General features: G+C 34.0%; 2 protein-coding genes, 1 long non-coding RNA gene and 1 other non-coding gene across 5 annotated transcripts; 2 read left to right on the forward strand and 2 right to left on the reverse strand.

The window, feature by feature from the left end:
• The first annotated feature begins 5,052 nt into the window (after nucleotides 1–5,052).
• Nucleotides 5,053–9,005, forward strand: LOC114408854 (mechanosensitive ion channel protein 10-like). Of its 2 annotated transcripts, none has more exons than XM_028372037.1 (6): nucleotides 5,053–5,228; nucleotides 5,592–7,021; nucleotides 7,138–7,258; nucleotides 7,364–7,657; nucleotides 7,730–7,932; nucleotides 8,419–9,005. In XM_028372037.1, exons 2-6 carry the CDS (start codon nucleotides 5,604–5,606, stop codon nucleotides 8,681–8,683), a joined length of 2,301 nt encoding a protein of 766 aa, XP_028227838.1. In that variant the 5' UTR covers nucleotides 5,053–5,228; nucleotides 5,592–5,603; the 3' UTR covers nucleotides 8,684–9,005. The 2 variants fall into 2 exon arrangements, with proteins under 2 accessions (XP_028227838.1, XP_028227839.1); XM_028372038.1 differs by lacking the exon at nucleotides 5,053–5,228 and adding an exon at nucleotides 5,245–5,470.
• Nucleotides 9,006–10,283: 1,278 nt separating this feature from the next.
• Nucleotides 10,284–10,907, forward strand: LOC114408855. Its single transcript, XM_028372039.1, has one exon. It carries the CDS (start codon nucleotides 10,357–10,359, stop codon nucleotides 10,726–10,728), a length of 372 nt encoding a protein of 123 aa, XP_028227840.1. The 5' UTR covers nucleotides 10,284–10,356; the 3' UTR covers nucleotides 10,729–10,907.
• Nucleotides 10,908–12,169: 1,262 nt separating this feature from the next.
• LOC114408856 lies at nucleotides 12,170–17,912 on the reverse strand. Its single transcript, XR_003665947.1, has 3 exons — nucleotides 17,574–17,912; nucleotides 17,106–17,197; nucleotides 12,170–12,951 (listed from the first exon to the last, which is right to left on the reverse strand). It is a non-coding gene; the product is annotated as an uncharacterized LOC114408856 (long non-coding RNA).
• A 159-nt stretch (nucleotides 17,913–18,071) lies between these two features.
• On the reverse strand, nucleotides 18,072–18,143 carry TRNAD-GUC. The gene has a single exon. It is a non-coding gene; the product is annotated as a tRNA-Asp (tRNA).
• Nucleotides 18,144–18,179: the final 36 nt, after the last annotated feature.

The raw sequence follows: 18,179 nt of genomic DNA on the forward strand, positions 1-18,179 counted from the left end.
TTCTTCCGCACAAACGAAAACGGTGTCGTATTCTAGGCTCAGGAGCTCGAAACCCTCTCAAGGCAACGCCACCGTTTCGTGCTTCACCTCATGGGTGCGTGCTTCGAGCCTCCTCATCATGCATGGGTAGTTACCGAGGAGTGGCTACATGGGCCGGGCAAGAGGCCCAAAAACAGAACCGTGCCACTTCCTCCCTTCAAAGACAGTCACATGGGCCTTGGAAATAGCCCAAGCCATGTGTATCTCCACGAGCAAAAACCCAAAGTGGTTCATCGCAATTTCAAGCCCAACAATATCTTCTTGGAAACAGGCAAGTTTGACAAATACAATACATATTTTGACCCACCTTAATAAGTGCATCTTTCGATGAATTTATTATATTGATTGGAATTAATATTTTTTAATCCTTTATTTTGATTATTTTTTATTTTCCGTTTTTTTGTAAAATTATTTTTAAATTTTAGTTCTTATAACTTTTAGATAATATTTTTTTATTGTTTAAAGTGCTATCTAAAATTTTTTAAGGAATAAAAATAAAATAAATATAATTTTAAAAAAATTGTAAGGATAAAAAATCAAAAAACACTAAATTACATAACTAAAATGATATTTAAACCTATTAATTGTCATGAATGAAATTAAGGTCCTTAATGTTGTTTTTATTTTTTCCAGAGGAACATACATGTATATGGTATAATGAAAAATGTTGTTTTGGAATTATACTGAACGAGCTACTTATTGGAAAATATCCTTATATTGAGACAGAATTCGGTCCCGCCAAGGTAACTACATCAATTTGTCTTTGAATTACTAGTTTTGTTGATTCTTTTTTGTGTAATACTACTATGTTTAGGATAGTTTAAGTTTAAATAAATAATCACTTTTTTTTATCAAAAAAAGAAGAGGTAAGCTAAATTTTTTTTTTCAAAATAAAATAAAACTAAACGAAGCATTATCTTTTATTATTTTCTTTAATGTTCATTTTTTTAAGGATAACACATAGCTTAATATAATGTTTATATTAAAACTATTAAAGTGTCTAATATATAACAGTTTATTATTGTTTTTATTTATGAGAAATATGTAAAACATTCAATAATTAAGTAGAAATATAAACATGATTGAAAAAATTATCAATGTTATCTTAAACTTTTAAGATGACAAGTAAATCATATTCCACCAATAATAAAGAAAGACAAATAAACAAGAACAAGGTTTTATACTAAAAGCACACAATTAAACAGGGAACTAAAATTTTGGACACACAAAATTTTGGTTGTAGGTTAAAGTACTAATCGAATAAGTTTCTTCAAGAGTCCTTGTAATAGAAAAAAAAAATTGAATTTCTTTCGTAATTAAGTCAAAATAAATTTTACATTTAACTTTTAAAGAAGTTCTCCCATCCAACTTTTCTAAAACAAAGATGAATATTTGATTTTTTAACTTATAAAATAAGCTCAACTAATTTTTCTTTCTTATTTTCTTATAATCATATTTTGTTGTAATATATATTCTGAATATATATGTTATTAGATTGCTATGGAAGTTGCGGAGGGCAACAAGCTAAGGCCTGTCCTTCCATCAAGGGACGATGTCTTTGCTGGGATAGAAATCCATCCACTCGACCATCCTTGGCTACAATTAGTCGTAGCCTCAAAAGCTATGCCAAGAGGATCCTCCAAATTTCTAGTTAACCAAATCAATTGTTTACTAATTGGAAAACCAGTTTACACATCCACATGATGCACGATTCATTTATATATTGAATTAATGAAATGCATAATGAATTTTATAAAATTTATCTGGTAAAAAGCCATATCAATAGATCATTTTTATAATATAAACTATTTATTTTATTTATATTTATATATGTTACGCAAGAAGATCTCTACTGCAGTCCAAGTAAGGAAATAAATCAAAAGATGTGGTGGAATATTCAACTCTCCCACCCAGTCCCAGCCCAACTCTAGTTATTGTTTGTTTATTTTTTGTCATGAACTATTAGTCTTGAGGATCAAGTGAGATGTCATGCTTTATCCAGTTTTAAAAATGGAGATCTATATCATTTACATTAAAAGTAATTAAGTCAATATTCGAATAAAGATTGATTTCATTATAATTAATAAAATGATATAGCGATTCTTTGTGACGTCTTTTAATAAAAAGGAAAGGCTGTTATTTATGAATTTTTTTTTAAAAAAAAGTCTTCATTTACCACGTACGACGGTAACTACTACACTCGAAAAAAAGAAAGGACAAAAAGAATATTAAATTGTCTAAAGCAGTTTCTAAACCTTAATCACGGTCCCCCTTCTAAGATTCGATACATATATTATAGTTGTTGTATTGCAGGGAGGTGATGGTGATGATTTCTGATCCAATTTACAAAGCAAAATGCATGATTAGTTTTGCTATATTTACAAAATTGTTCCTCCATTGTGAACTGTACTAATGATGATGACGGATTTTCAATTCTGGAATATGTAACTCTAGAATCCTCTTATCATTATTCTCTACGGACGATATGCTGGCAATGTCTTGTGCTTTTTGTGTCTCCTTCTTCCTTTTTGTCAAAATTTTGAGGGAAACAATCTCTTTGATGTATAGAAATATGTTTTTTTTAAAAAAATACGTTTTTCGGTTATTTAGTTCAATTGTTCAAACATTTACTGTTATTTGATTCAATCAACTTTTTTTTCTTCAAAATATTTATTTTATATGAAAGAAAATGTGACTTTCTAATTATATATTACACCTCAATTATATTCAGTACTATGTTCTCACTTCTCATTTCAAAATGACATTTTTTAAAAATATTTTTTGTGGGTCATTTTTTCTCATGGAAAAAAATATATGAAAATGAGGAAGAAATAAAATACAATACCCAAAATTAATTAAACTCGTGCATTTATATTTCACGTTCTAAAAAATTAACTAATGAAGAGATTCATGGGAGGAGGGTAAAAAGTAAAAACTCTGGTACGTATCTCTGTTTTTGAAATCCATGATGGAGAAGGCAGCAAACACATGGGCAGCTTGAATAATTCAGCAAGCGTGCATCAAAGACTTGCCACCTGATAAGAGGAAAATATGACATATGAGTTTTGAATTACAATCACTGAATATTATCTTGGTCAAAGTTGACAAGTTCAAGAAGTCATAGCACGACATGAAGTAAATATTAAAAAAATCATAGATTTAATTGATTTTGACTAATAACAGTCACCTAACTAAGATTTGATTAATTAATTGATGGCAAAAATCTCTAAATAAGTAATACATATTCATTTGTGTATCAATTAAAAAAAGGATTTTGTAGGTTATTTGATTAAAAGAAAAGTGAAATAATATATATATATATATATATATATAATGATATGAATAAAAAAACGAAAATAGAGATAATTTGATCATTTTGGTATATTGGACCAGCTTTCTTCCCTTTTCCATCTAAAAGTGACAGAATTAAAAATAGTTTAGTGAGTCTCATGTTATTTGTCAAATCTTTCTCTTTTCAAACCATATTAAAAATGGGAAAGAATAACTTTATTACTTGCTCCCGTTCATATTTGCTTGTTCCATCTTCCAAATAAAGGTTTACAGTCTTTGGTAAAGGAAAAAATGGTGAAGAAATAAGTGAAAAATAGAAAAGTGGATGTGTTCAGTAAAAGAAAAATAGAAGAGAAAATATTGATAACCACCATGTTGAATGAGAAAATTATGCAATTTAATGCACAGACAACTATTTGAGATGTGTATTGAGTTAAACGTGAGTCTAATTGGATGTAATTACAATGCAAACACACCCTTGTCATTTATATATACCACCAATGCTCCATTTTAGATTTGTCATCTCCACATAGTTGCACCATTACTTTGTTGCTTCATAACTTAGGTGTTAGAATTTTTATTACGAATACATCGCCTGCATTCGACCATAGGATAGGATCACAAAAGCAACATAGTTAAACATAAAATACTATCCAACTTTATTGATTATTAATTTTAGTTCAAGTAATATCTTCTTCTAAGTATATTTTTTTCATTCATAAAAAAAACTAAAATTAAAGATCTTACTTAAAAAACCAAACATAATTCCATTACCTTTAAACCAATCAATTTACTACATGATCAACATGATTCATTATTATAAATTTATAACTTAAATATATTTTTAATTTTTATAAATAGGATAATATTTGTTTTTAGTCTGAAAAATAAGCTGACTCCTTTTGATTTATCGTTTGTAAGAACGTGTTAGGTGTAGTATCTTTTAAAAAAAAATCTCCTTTTAATCCTTCATTTATGAAAATGTACTCATGTGATGTATTTTTATAAATGAAAAACCAGAATAAGATAACTTATTTTTGGGTAAACTACATATGCATTAGACAATTTAAATATTTTTTTATACTATCATTTAACTACAAACCATTATATATAATTATTTTATTAATTTTATAATAACCATCTTCAAAATCATATAGTAGTAATTTCAAGTCTATTCATAATAAAAAAATTTATACTAACAATACGTTAGAAAACAAAGTCTTTAGTTTTATGGACTAAAGATGCGCATTATCCTAATTACATCGATTAATAACATATTTAATTATAATTTTATGAAAATGTTCCTAATAAACCTTTCTTAAAAATTAGTCTAAACTAAACACGCATCTTTGAATCTTTGATGCAAAAAGTAAAAGTAACATGTCCCTGTGATTATGGATTATGTTTTTTTTATTTTCAGATTATGGATTATGTTTGTTTAGTAAACAATAGTAACTTTTATTATTATTATGGTATTGCTAATAAGTGCTGTTAGAGCACTAGTTAAAAAATTCAAAAAATAAAAAATTAATTATAAAACGTAAAAAATCATTAACAAACATATTTTTATATATTTCAATAAAAAAAGTATCGTAATTTCTTAACTCATGCTTTAAACACTTCTTACCATTTGTTTTATTGGTATTATGAATAAACAACAGTACCTGCTCCACTATTTGTTTATTAGTTAGTTACATTCATAGAGTCTTCGTTTCTGTTTCATTTGGCCTTTCTTGGGACCTGGGACTTCGCAAAACCAGAGTTTCCTCTTACAGCAACTCACTCTCACATTCCCATTGCGCTATCTTCTCTGCTCCAAAGACTCATACTTTCAAATTAGTCTGCCTCCTTAGTCCTTGCCCCCAAACCTTTGCCGTTGTTTTTGACTCACATCATATGTAAGCATAGTCTCCCTCAATCCCCGTTTAGTCGTTAACCACCCCTTTTTGTAACTACACTTTTTTTATCTATCAACCTTTGCCAGCCAACTTTATCTGTCACCCACTGTTTACTACCTCACATAACATAACTAGTTACAGCTCTTCCTGATCTGTCTCCTTTGTTGCTTTTTTGCTCTTTTATTTATGAATATCATTTTGTCTAGTACTAGTACTAGTACTCGTAGTCCAAGTTGCTCTTGGTATATACCATAATCATATTAAAAAGCAAAAAAAAACATGTGTATTAGTAGACTAGTGCCAGTGTGTTTTGTTTTTTGTGATTACTTATTAATTTCGTCAACTTTGTATTTTTTTGCGTAGGGTTATGAATGGATGGTGCTGAAAGGCGGTGAAGTAAGCATGTCTGAGAAGAAAAGGGAAGTGATGGTGGCGATTCCACATGAGGGTGGTGCTGAATCTTTGATGCCAAAGCAGCAGAGCAGGGTGAATTCGCCACACAGAGCATTAAACGACAACGAGGTTGCTGCAAAGTCGCCACCTTTGAACTGTGCTTCCCCTGAGATAAGGTTCATGCCAAGCCCAAACAAGCCCCCAAAAGTTCCCACTTCCAATGCCATCCTCACTCGGAGAAAATCACTCACAAGGTCAGTGTATTCCAAACCCAAATCAAGGTTTGGTGAACAATCTTACCCCATTGATGGGACCCTTTTGGAAGAGAATGCTACCTCAACTTTGCAAGAAAATTTGACTGTTGGTTCGCCATATAAAGCATCACCTAATAACAACAACAAACCTGGGACTGTTAATAGAACATTCTCCATCCTGTCTGTGGTCACTCCCAAGACGCCGCTGATGGCATCTCCCGGGCTGGCCGGGGAGGATTTCGATGAAATCATTTACAAGAAAGTTGAATTGAGTAAAAACATGCGTAGTAGGAGACTGACTGTTAAGGTTTTGTTTGAATGGTTTGTGTTTGTGTGCATTGCAAGTAGCTTGGTGGCTAGTTTAACTGTTGGAAAACTTAAAAGGACCGAGATTTGGGGCTTGGGGTTTTGGAGGTGGTGTGTGCTTGTGATGGTGACCTTTTGTGGCATGTTGGTTACCAGATGGTTCATGCTCATTGTGGTTTTCTTGATTGAGACCAACTTTTTGTTGAGGAAAAAGGTGCTGTATTTTGTCCATGGACTGAAGAAGTGTGTCCAGTTCTTCATTTGGCTAGGTTTGGTTCTTCTCACATGGGTGCTGTTGATTAACCGTGGGGTCCACCGAACTGAATTGGCGTCAAAGATTTTGAATGGGGTAACATGGACTCTTGTTTCCCTCCTCATTGGAGCATTCCTGTGGTTCGTGAAGACATTGTTGTTAAAAATCTTGGCATCGAATTTCCACGTTAAGTCTTTTTTTGATCGAATTCAAGAATCTCTCTTCCATCAGTACATTCTGCAGAATCTCTCTGGACCTCCACTTGTAGAAGAGGCTGAGAAGGTTGGGGCATCATACAGTGTTGGTCGCTTTAGTTTCAGGAGTACAGATGGTAAAGGCGGCACAAAGAAAGAGACTATTGATATCGCAAAGCTTCACCGGATGAAACAAGAGAAAGTTTCTGCGTGGACTATGAAGGTTTTAGTAGATGCAATGACAACTTCAGGGCTGTCCACAATCTCTAGTGCACTAGATGAAAGTTTCGATGAAGGAGAAAATGAACAAACTGATAAAGAGATTACTAATGAGATGGAAGCAACTGCTGCTGCCTATTACATTTTCAGGAATGTTGCTGCCCCTGGTTGCACGTAAGAATATATGCACTATAACTTCTAGTTGCTTGTAAATGTATTATTTGTCCTCCTCTTTTTTTGTGATATCTACCACTCTTGTTTCTCCTTAATAGTTCTGTCATTATGAATAGGTACATTGATGAGGATGAACTTCGGAGGTTCATGATTAAGGAAGAAGTGCGAATGGTATATCCCCTACTGGCTGAAGCAGAAACGGGGCAAATTACTAGAAAGTCCTTAACAGACTGGTTGGTAAGGTCTTCTATATGTGCTCATCTAAAATTTGTCATGATAATGCAGGACTGAAATTCTGTTTTGGTTGCTAACATTTCACTCCATAATGTCTGTGTTCTTCAGTTGAAGGTATATCAAGAACGCAGAGCATTAGCACATGCCTTGAGTGACACCAAAACAGCTGTAAAACAACTAAACAAGCTCGTGACAGTACTCCTAGTAGTGGTGACCATAATTGTGTGGCTTCTACTAATGGAGATTGCGACAACAAAAGTACTTGTATTCCTCTCATCGCAGCTAGTACTTGCAGCTTTCATGTTTGGAAACACATGCAAGAACATATTTGAAGCTATCATCTTTGTGTTTGTAATGCATCCATTTGATGTTGGTGATCGATGTGTTATTGATGGTGTTGAGGTAATCTATAGTTTCTAAATTTTGTTTCCTTGTTTGAGATTTGCATATTAATGCCTTCTGATCATCTGGCAGCTATTGGTTGAAGAAATGAATATATTGACAACAGTCTTCTTGAAGCTTAACAATGAAAAGGTGTATTATCCAAATTCTTTACTGGCCACAAAACCAATTAGCAATTATTACAGAAGCCCAGATATGGGTGACCGCGTAGATTTCTCGATTGATTTTATGACACCAGCCGAGAAGATTGGGGAACTGAAAGAAAAAATAAAGAGGTAAGCTATGTATCCATATGGGTAAATGAGTGGATTCTTCAGTCATCAAATGCATTTTCATTTTTAGGTTGTGGCTTCCAAGTATTATTTGTCCATTCATGAATGCAATGACGTATGAACTAATAAAGGAAAAATGAACATTTTAATACATGCCTCCATAATTTTTCACTAGTTGCTGTGATTTTTTCTAATCTAAATTGGTGAAGTACAATCAAGATTACCATGAGGAGCATGTTCTGTTGTTTTCTTGTGAATTAAGATGATTCATATAAGTTTGATCAAGAGTTGAGACTTGTTGCAAGTGAAGGTGTGCATCTCAAACAGGAGGGTGGATGGGGTGTGCAAATTTTTTCCTATTTTTTCTTCACAGGAAATTTATAAGATAACTGGGGATTTGTCACCAAAATTGGAACAACTCTCATTTCTGTTATGCCCTTGTAGTATATCTGTGCTTTTCTTTGTTCTAATGTGTTTTTATGAAATTAGGTACCTGGAGAGAAATCCACAATACTGGCATCCCAATCATGGCTTAGTAGTGAAGGAGCTTGAAGATGTAAACAAGATTAAGATGGGTCTTAATGTTACCCACACAATGAACTTTCAAGAGTTTGGGGAGAAAACCAAGCGAAGAACTGAACTGGTGATGGAATTAAAGAAAATATTTGAAGAGCTCAATATCAGATACAACCTTCTTCCTCAAGGCATTCATCTTAGACATATTGAATCAAACTCAAGTTTGCTCAATATATGATTCAGCTGCATGCATGTGTGCCTCCTATGTTTCATTTCATCTGTCAAATACCACCAGACCTTTTCTTTGGTTGATTTAATTCATGATAGTTGGGAGTGGTGCTTTAGTAAAGTATATATATAGGGCCTTGATTAACAGACAGTATTAACAAATTTTTTTTCCCTAGATATGATTGTGAAATTATGAATTCAGGACTCTTATGCTTGACTATACGAACCTTAAAGTGGATCCAATGTAAAAGTAAAATTTCGTCCCACAATTGAACTCTTTCTGCGTCTGGCTATAATTCTGATGTCTGTTGAATGGAGGTTTAGCTTCTTTTCTCTGTCATAGTTGGATTTCCTCTCTCTCTCTTCGAGGCTCTCGTAAAAGCGATAGATCCCAGGTCCAAAAAGAAGGCTAAATGTATCTGTAAGCGAAACAAATGTTCTACCTTTGGATAGGTTTTTTTCACCGGTTTGTTACGAAGAACTTGTAGCTTGTGGGTTTCTTTGGATAGATTTTTTTGACAAACACTTTTAGATAAAAAAAAATAAGGAAAATGAAATAATATTTTCTACAAGTTAAAAATAATTTTTTTGAGAAAGTAATATCAAATTTTTTAATTTAATTTATCCATAAGCTAATTTTAGTTTATAGAAAAATTTATTAATTTTTTTTCTTTGAAATGTTTATGGAAAAAATTATCCAAACAAAATAAAGGAATAGTGGTCTTTTATCTTATCTTTCTTCATTTTCTTACTTTTGGTGTTTCATTTCATTTTCTTACTTTTGGTGTTTCATTTCATTTTCTTACTTTAGTTTTTCTTTTCTTTTTTTATAGAGAAAAAAATCATTAATTTCCATAATCCAAAATGTATTACTTAGTGTTTGTTGGAGAAATAATGGGAGGGAAACAATTTTTATAAAATTGCTATTTAACCCAATTTTTCTATTTTAGATAACAATATTTAATCCAATTTTTAAGGGAGAAAAGGAGAGAAGAATGGAGGAAAATAAAATCTTAAGCAGTGATAAATTTATTTTTGACAAACAAAAAATATAGATCTATTTCTTGAATATAAAAAAAGTAAAACAAATTAGTTTTACAGTTAAATCTATGATATCATTTTATTATTATACTGAAAAATTCAAGGAATAATTTTTAAAAAAAATTAAAATCAATTTAATATTAAGTTTTAAAATTTTGAAATTAATTTATTTTTAAATTATCTGCAGGATTAATTTATTATACTTTTTTCACATTTAGAACTTAAATATAAACTTTTCATCTTTTAAGATGATCTCACATTTTAAAATTATTTAACTATTTATTCTATTTTAAAAATTTATTTCCTCCTCTTATGAATTAAATTGGGACAGGATTATTTCTTCTCTAGCCCGTTAAATGTCTAATCAATATATTTCTTCACCCATATTTCAAACCCAAACAATTATGTCACAAGCAACATTGTCCCTCTTGACTTAAGTGGATGATGTTCCAGATGATCGATAACCTTATCCTCCCAATACGAGGTAAAGAAAATCCCACGTAAGATAACCTACAAGTGCCACGTCAACAGAAAATCTCCAGTTAACACCTTACATCTTTTTTAGTCCACTTTCTGAAGCCCAATCTCTTGAGCAGAATCTTCAGGCCAAGCCAGGTAAGCACAACCAAAGCAACACCCCAAATGGCTTCAGCTTCTGTTCCCATGGCGTTGTCACTGAGCTCTGTTACCAACAACAACAAGCCTTCATCCGAAGCCTTCTTCAGGCCACTACCCCTACGCCAACCAAAGAGGACCCACTTCACCACGAAGGCAGTGTCAAACTCCAAGCCTCAAATCAATGCATCTTTGAAGGAGAAGGCAGTTGCCGGACTCACAGCAGCTTCTGTGACAGCATCTATGGTGGTTCCGGAGGTGGCTCATGCTGCTGGATATGAGTTCTCCCCTTCCCTAAAGAACTTTCTACTCAGCATCTTTGCTGGTGGGGTTGTTCTAGCAGCCATATTTGGAGCCGTTATTGGGGTTTCCAACTTTGATCCGGTTAAGAGAACTTAAATCATGCATGCTCCAATGCTTTTCATTTTCTCTCTCTCTTTTTCACTCTTCTTCTAGCTTCTTGTTTCATGCAAGTTATATGCAACTGGTTCTGTTATATGCATACTATCTATATCCCAGCTGCACTTTATTTTATATTTTCCTTATTAATCTTCATGGTTCAATGTGTTTATGTTTAATGGGTGATCCTGCTAAGAGATTACGGTTTGTGATATAGAAGGAACCGCACAGATGTCTGTTAAAAACTATGAACTATTATCAGAATTAATGCCTCAAAACTTAATTCACAATACCAACAAATGTATCATGATGAATCCAATACAATGAATCCTAACTTAAATAGGTTGAAGCAAAATAGCAAATTGATAAAACAATCGTAAATTGTTGATTTAATTTTTAATTGACACGTCGTTGTTTTTGCATGTTTAGAGCCTCCAGCCACTCCCATCCTTGTTTTCTTACATACTTTTTGAGTGTTGTACCGGGTCCCTCAAAACATAGCGTGAAATGAAAATTAAATTTGTATCCTCACATTACTTTTGAAGTAGAATCAAGACTCGGTACAATACTTTTTAAGTATAGAAGAATTTATCCTCAACCTTTCGGCTTCAGAAAACCTCAGAGACTATAAGAATTTTCTTCCGTGTACACGTGAGTTTTATTCTGAAGCCTGAAATAACGATTATTTTGAGTCAAGATCCAACACATTTAATTGCGGATATTGATATTAGTAGAATCGAGTTATTCATTTAACTTGTGCCAATTTAGTTATCACTCATAATCTGTTTCTTTTATTTTTTGTGATATATGCTCCGATGTAAAATCAATGATTATGATTCTGGACGCACATTTCAGTTATGTTGACTGATTCAAAATTAATTGTATTAAAATCAATCTTACCCAAGTAACGAAGGTATTAAATTTGTTCGGAGATGTTGGGCTGTGCAGAGAAAATGTACTTACTAGTTACATGATAGCGAAGTCACAAGCAAAGATTTGTCTCAGGCTTTACTATAACCCATCCCATGTACCAACAAAAGAATGGTATACGAATTGTGTATGCCATTACATCTGCAAAGAAACAAGAGCAAGAATACATAAGAAAAAACAAATCTATGAGCAAAACCATAACACACTGTCCTTGCTTTCTTTTGAACCGTTATTGAAGTCTAAATTTGAAACCTTGCTAGTCACAACAGATGGCTTAAGTTAAATTCTTACATTTGAAGACTTGTTTGATTATGTTGTATATAGGAAGTGAAAACCTCTCTGTGTGTCGAGATACCTGCCGGTTCAGCCTGTACAAGATATGATATGGCAATCTTTATATTAAGAATTTAATTATAGATTATCAATCATAGATTTCATTTTTAATATGTAGGATGAAATTCAATTGTTCAAATGTTAATACTACTAATTGAATCAATCAGGAAAGCTCATATCAATCTCATAAAAAATGCACTACCCTTTTAAGAGTGCAACAAGGTAAATAAAAATTACTGCATACTCCAGGAAGTCTGCGGTTGATAAGCTCCCTCGAAAGTCCATGGTCTAAATGGAGAACTATTTCTAGCAGCCTTCCATTAATAAGAATATAAAAACACAAGATGGACGGAATGGACAATAATTTTCCTAACGCTAAAACAGAAATATCAAATTGGCGTTGTGTGTGTTTCTGTGACTTTTTGAGAACCACACAAGACATGTAATGTATCTATATTTCTAGTTAAATTAACTACTTGATGGGAGGGTGCAGTGACCACCAAAGATTGACTTCGTTCAAGCACACCTGTCTAATATTTTCTTCCCATATGCAAATGACTGCAGAAGACGATTCTAGAAGTTTGATTGATACAACAAACTGAGCTTGAGTGTATTATGTAGGTGTGGCAAAGAGGGCATGCTTGTTTTTCTTTGCACCATTCTGTGATACAGTTCCTTCATAGAGCACATCAAACAGGAAAGAACAGACACAGAGGTAAAGGGGCATTTGAAAAATTGAAAAAAATGCAGGTATACAATACCAGAATAATACATGACCACGGGAAGTAGCTGTTAGGTGTTGTCACTTGCCGATTACTCCGGCAGTTGCTAACCCCAGTAATTGCTTGGGAGTTGGGATTACAAAACGGAAAATGGATTTTTGCTAATGCTATTTGTTATGAAATATTGGGTCGTGAAGTTTTCTGCAAGAGGAATAACACACACGGAGCAACACAGTACCTGTGCAAGTAATAACACACAAAACAACACAAGTAAACAGCAAAACAAAGAAATACTGAGATGAAATAAGGAAAAATGACACCACATGTACATGGTGCCATGATTCAGCCAATATAACCTATGTAACACCCTAGTGAACAAGTGTCGCATAGCAGAGCAGAAAATGCAAGCAGTGAATGCTCAGAGATCTAAGGAGAAGACTAGCTTTGATGGGAAGAAATTTCATAACAAGGATGACAAGTTTCAAAAGCAGTTGCAATCTGTGCCCACCATCAACAAAGGAAAACGTGTGCAAGGAGTTAGGACCGACAAAGGTGTCGGATGTTAGTGTTGTGGCTTGATTCATGGAGATCATTTGCGTCCCGCAATGCAGACCACTAGCTACAAATATGGGAAACTGGGACACTATGCTAAAAGTTGCAGGGGTGAGGGGCAATCCCAACCAAGGTCACAGAACCAGGGGAGAGTCTTTACACTCCAGGGGGAAAAGGTGAAGGAGTCTGACGGTTTGATTCAAGGTATGGGTTTTATTAAAGAAAGATAAATAATTATATTGTTTGATTCATGAGTGACACATTCGTTCATATCTCTTGATTGTGTGAAAAATATTGCTTTTTGATCTAAGTGTTGCTACTCCTGCAAAAGAAAAATTAATTACTTTCATTGCTTGTTTTAATTGTCCTTTAGCGTATCAAGGTGTGTCTTATCTTGTTGATCTTATATGCTTGCCTACGTATAGTTTGGATGTCATACTTGGTATGAATTGGTTGTCTTCAAATCATGTTATAAATTGTTCTGATAAAACTATTTCCATTACTAAACAACCAATGTCAATTGATTCTTCTGTGTCCAATTTCATTGTTAGTATTGTCATCTGCCTTAAGTCTTTAGTTGAGGGGGCCCAAGGATACATGCTTTTATTCTCTGCTAAAGTAGAGGCTGAAAATGACGTGTTGACTATACTTGTAGTGTGCAAATTCCAAGATATTTTTCCTGGGGAAGTCTCTAGTTTACCTTCAAATAGGGATGTTGAGTTTAACAAAGACCTTGTACCTAGATGTGGACTTGTATCAGTAGCAACTTATAGGATGTCACCTCTGGGGTTGAGTGAGCTCAAGAAACAATTAGAGGTGATGTTGGAGAAGGGGTTCACTAGGCCTAGTGTGTGTCCTTGGGGAGAGCCAGTGCTTTTAGTGAAGAAGAAAGATGAAAGCATGAGATTATGTGAGTTATAGGCAACTGAACAAAGTGACTATCAAGAATAAGTATCCATTGCCTAAGATAGATGACCTTCTATATCGGTTGCATGGAGCGTGAGTGTTCTCTAAGATAGGCTTAAGGTCAAGATATCATCAAATTAGAGTCAAGAGTGAAGACATTTCTAAGACTGCCTTTAGGACAAGGTATGGGCACTACGAGTACGTAGTAATGCCTTTTGTTGTGACTAATGCCCCAACCGTGTTTATGGACTACATGAACCGAATCTTTAGACCATTCTTGGATAGTTTTGTGGTGGTGTTTATAGATAATATCTTAATATACTCTAAAACTTGAGGATAGTGTTGCAGATGTTGAGGGATGAACACTTATATCTCAAGCCAAAAAAAATGTGAATTTTGGCTTGATGAGGTGAAGTTTTTAGGACATACCATCTCTCGTAGGGGTGTGGCAGTTGATTCTAGTAAGGTTGATGCGGTATTAGGATGAGCGCAACCTAAGTCAGTGATAAAAGTGAGGAGTTTCCCAAGATTGACGAGTTACTATAGGAAGCTCATGAAGGGTTTTTCTAGACTAGCTTTACCCCTCACCAAGATGACTAGGAAAAGGAAACCTTTTGAGTGGGATAAGGAATGTGAAGGAAGTTTTTAGGAGATTAAGAAGCAGTTGGTCTCATCACCAATCTTGATTATTCTGGATCCTTTGGTGAGCCTTGGTTTATTGTGATGCTTCTAACAATGTTTAGGATGTGTGTTGAAGTAAGAGGGCAAGGTGGTGGTATATGCATCTAGGCAACTTAGGACTCATAAGGGAATTACCCCACCCATGATCTTGAGTTAGAAGCTGTGGTGTTTTGCCTTAAAAATTTGGAGGCATTACTTGTATGGTGCAAAACTTGAGGTTTTTAGTGACCATAAAAGCCTTAAATATTTGGTTAACCAAAAGGAGTTGAATATGAGACAGAGGAGGTGGACGAAGTTTCTTAAGGATTATGATTTTGAGTTAAAGTGCCACCCAGGAAAAGCCAATGTAATCGTTGATGCTCTTAATAGGAAGTCCTTTCTCATGTCTAACTTGATGGTGCAGGTGATGAACTTGATAGAGGATTTTAGGGACTTGAATTTAAATGTGTCTCAAAATGCATTAAGCATGAAGTTGAATAGATTGGAGATTGGTAGTAACATTAGAGACCTAATTAAGAAGGAACAACTTTTAAACAAGAACTACAGTCATCGGTGAACCAATAAGGTTATACCTTATCTGTCGATGGCCTAGTGTTGTTTAAGGAAAGTGTCGTAGTACCTAAGGAAGGGAGTCTAAGGGAGAAAATTTTAGAGGAAGCCCATAAGGGTAAGTTCACCATACATCCAAGGATAACCAAGATGTACCAAGATTTAAAGAAGATGTATTAGTGGTTATGGATGAAGAAAGATATAGCTAGCTTTGTATCTAGGTGTTTAGAATGCTAGAGGGTTAAAATTGAACATCAAAAAGCTTAAGGTTTGTTGCAACCTTTAGAAGTTCTTGAGTGGAAATGGGAAAAAGTCTCTAAGGATTTTGTGACGAGTTTGCGTAAGACTCATTTGGGTCTAGATGTCATATGCGTAATTGCGGACTGACTAACCAAGTCTGCTCACTTCTTGCCAATTAAGCCTATCAAGTTTGAAAAGGACTACCTATGGAGGGTCCTGACCAGTGGAGGATTCTAACCAACAAAGATGTTGAGTGAAGTGTCACCGCGTGAAATGTTATAGTGTGAGAGTCATTGAGAAGTTGAAAATCATGGATGTTACAAATAGTATCAGAGCAGACCTCGCTCCCAATACGGTGTGGGTTTGGGGACAAACCAAACAAAAATTAGTGGGCATGTAACACCCTGACGAATCACACCAGAATGAGAGAGATCCAAAAGGCTAAACAAGTATAAGACTGTACAACTAAGAATGACTTAAAGGAATTAATTGGTACTACCTATACAAACAAGATACATATACTTTTTTGTAAGAACTGCATAATTAAGCATGTTTGGCTTGAAGTAGTTATGGAATGAGTGACCTTCAAGGAAGTTTTCCAGAAAATGTGTGAGTGAGGACAAAACATGTTGAAAAGTTTTGTGTTAGTTTATGGGGTTAGTCATTGATCCTGGAAGCAGACAGAGTTGATTTTCTCGGTCTCGAAATGGACTACCTACAGAGGATTCAAATCAATGAAGGGTTCTAACTAACAAGAATGTTGAATGAAGTGTCACCACGTGAAGTGTCGTAGTGTGAGAGTTGTAGGAGATTTTATAACCTACATCCATAAGAGAGAGCAATTCAATATATTTTGTAATCAAGATTGAGTTTTTGTTACAATGGAGCGTTTCCCTTGGCTTCTTATGCCTCTTCCCTAACACTCATGCTAGAATGTCCCCAAGAATACCAAGTCCCTTTTGTTTTTGACTCATTTTTTCTCACTTATCTTTGATTATAGTAGTAGGGTTATTCATGTATTTTGTAAATTTTTCATTAGCCTATACATTATATAAGGGTCACCTAAATATATGGAACTATGCATGCATCAGGTAATATCCTCCAGCTGTACAAGTTTGTTATGGCCACTAACAACTAACAGCTCCTAAACTGATTTTAACTTAATCAGACTGATTTTTGAGACACACTTCAAACTGTTAACGAGGACATGATGATTATAGAGCTGCCAAATTCCATTAATGCTTTCATTTAATTTCACTTGTCATATGCTGTGATGAAGTTAGTGACATTACTAAGGAAATTTGATAAAATCAACTCTCCTTCTGTCTTTAAAGAAAGTAGGCTTCCTTCAAAACTATACATGTAAACTAGTTTCGCATTGTCATGATGTGTTTATTCCACTGTAGATCCTAAATTTAACAGGTAAAGAAATATTTAGAATATGGATTGATGAGAATATTGTACCTCAGATGGTGAAGAATCAGAGACCCAAATTTTTTTGCCGGTATCAGAAGATGCCAGGGTAGATTCTTCACTTAAGACTGGCAAGCCATGTCCTATTGCAAATGACAGTGGAATCCAATTATTGTAGAAGATAAAACTTTATTGGTAAAGCAGATAATCAAAGGATATTAGTAGACATGAACGTTCCCATATAATGCTACAAATGAAGTAATACAACCATCAAAAGGAATAAAGAAATTAACTGAATAAATAGTCACTGGAAATAATTGAAAAATAAAATAAAACAATCTATAACTTGCTGATCTAGGATGGGTCACAAAGATGTATGGCGAATTATATGTAGATATATCAACTCATCACTGCAACGAAAAATATACTTGGATGAGTCGGTAGAAACACAGTTGTCATGATGCTTAATTTGATATGAGAGAAAAAATTAGATTCACGGAATTAAGCGAAAGTGCCAACCTGATATTTAACTTCACGTTTATGCTTCATTTCAGAGACAATAGTACAAACTATCATATGCATCTAAACCTTTTATGAAGCAACACAACTCAAGGATCAGCTTCCGAAAACTAGACGTATCTCTCTATGATTAACTTAATTCTAGAGGGCAATTTACCCAATTGCTAGCAGCTAGCGCCTTTTTTCAAATTATATGGTTTTCCAGTGAACACATATTGAGGCACATTTGGATGTATGATAATAGAGGCCACTAAAACGAAATATTGGAAAGTTTCAGAAATGCCACTTTTAGACATTCTCAAAACCTCCAAAGTAGAAGGACATGAGATTCGTACGAAAGAAAAATCAATTCCAACAACTCAAAACAAAAACATCTCGTGGCAAAAGAGATAAACGGCTTGAGAACTAGGAATGGAGTAACTAAACTAGGAAAGCCAAAATGAACGCTTGATTTTTAAGCAAAATTGTGAAAAAATGATAAAACCAAATAAAAAAAATCGCCGTTGCCGGGGATCGAACCCGGGTCGTCCGCGTGACAGGCGGAAATACTTACCACTATACTACAACGACAACTTTGGTTAATCATTCCTTGATTTTATTTATGAT

Source organism: Glycine soja, chromosome 4 (genome assembly GCF_004193775.1).
Source record: "Glycine soja cultivar W05 chromosome 4, ASM419377v2, whole genome shotgun sequence".
NCBI lineage: Eukaryota > Viridiplantae > Streptophyta > Magnoliopsida > Fabales > Fabaceae > Glycine > Glycine soja.

Coding starts and splice junctions, on each gene's coding strand:
- LOC114408854 (XM_028372037.1), top strand. CDS start 5,604: ATGGTGCTGAAAGGCGGTGAAGTAAGCATGTCTGAGAAGAAAAGGGAA. Junction 7,259..7,363: donor AGTCCTTAACAGACTGGTTG/GTAAGGTCTTCT, acceptor TGTGTTCTTCAG/TTGAAGGTATATCAAGAACG. Junction 7,933..8,418: donor CTGAAAGAAAAAATAAAGAG/GTAAGCTATGTA, acceptor TTATGAAATTAG/GTACCTGGAGAGAAATCCAC.
- LOC114408855 (XM_028372039.1), top strand. CDS start 10,357: ATGGCTTCAGCTTCTGTTCCCATGGCGTTGTCACTGAGCTCTGTTACC.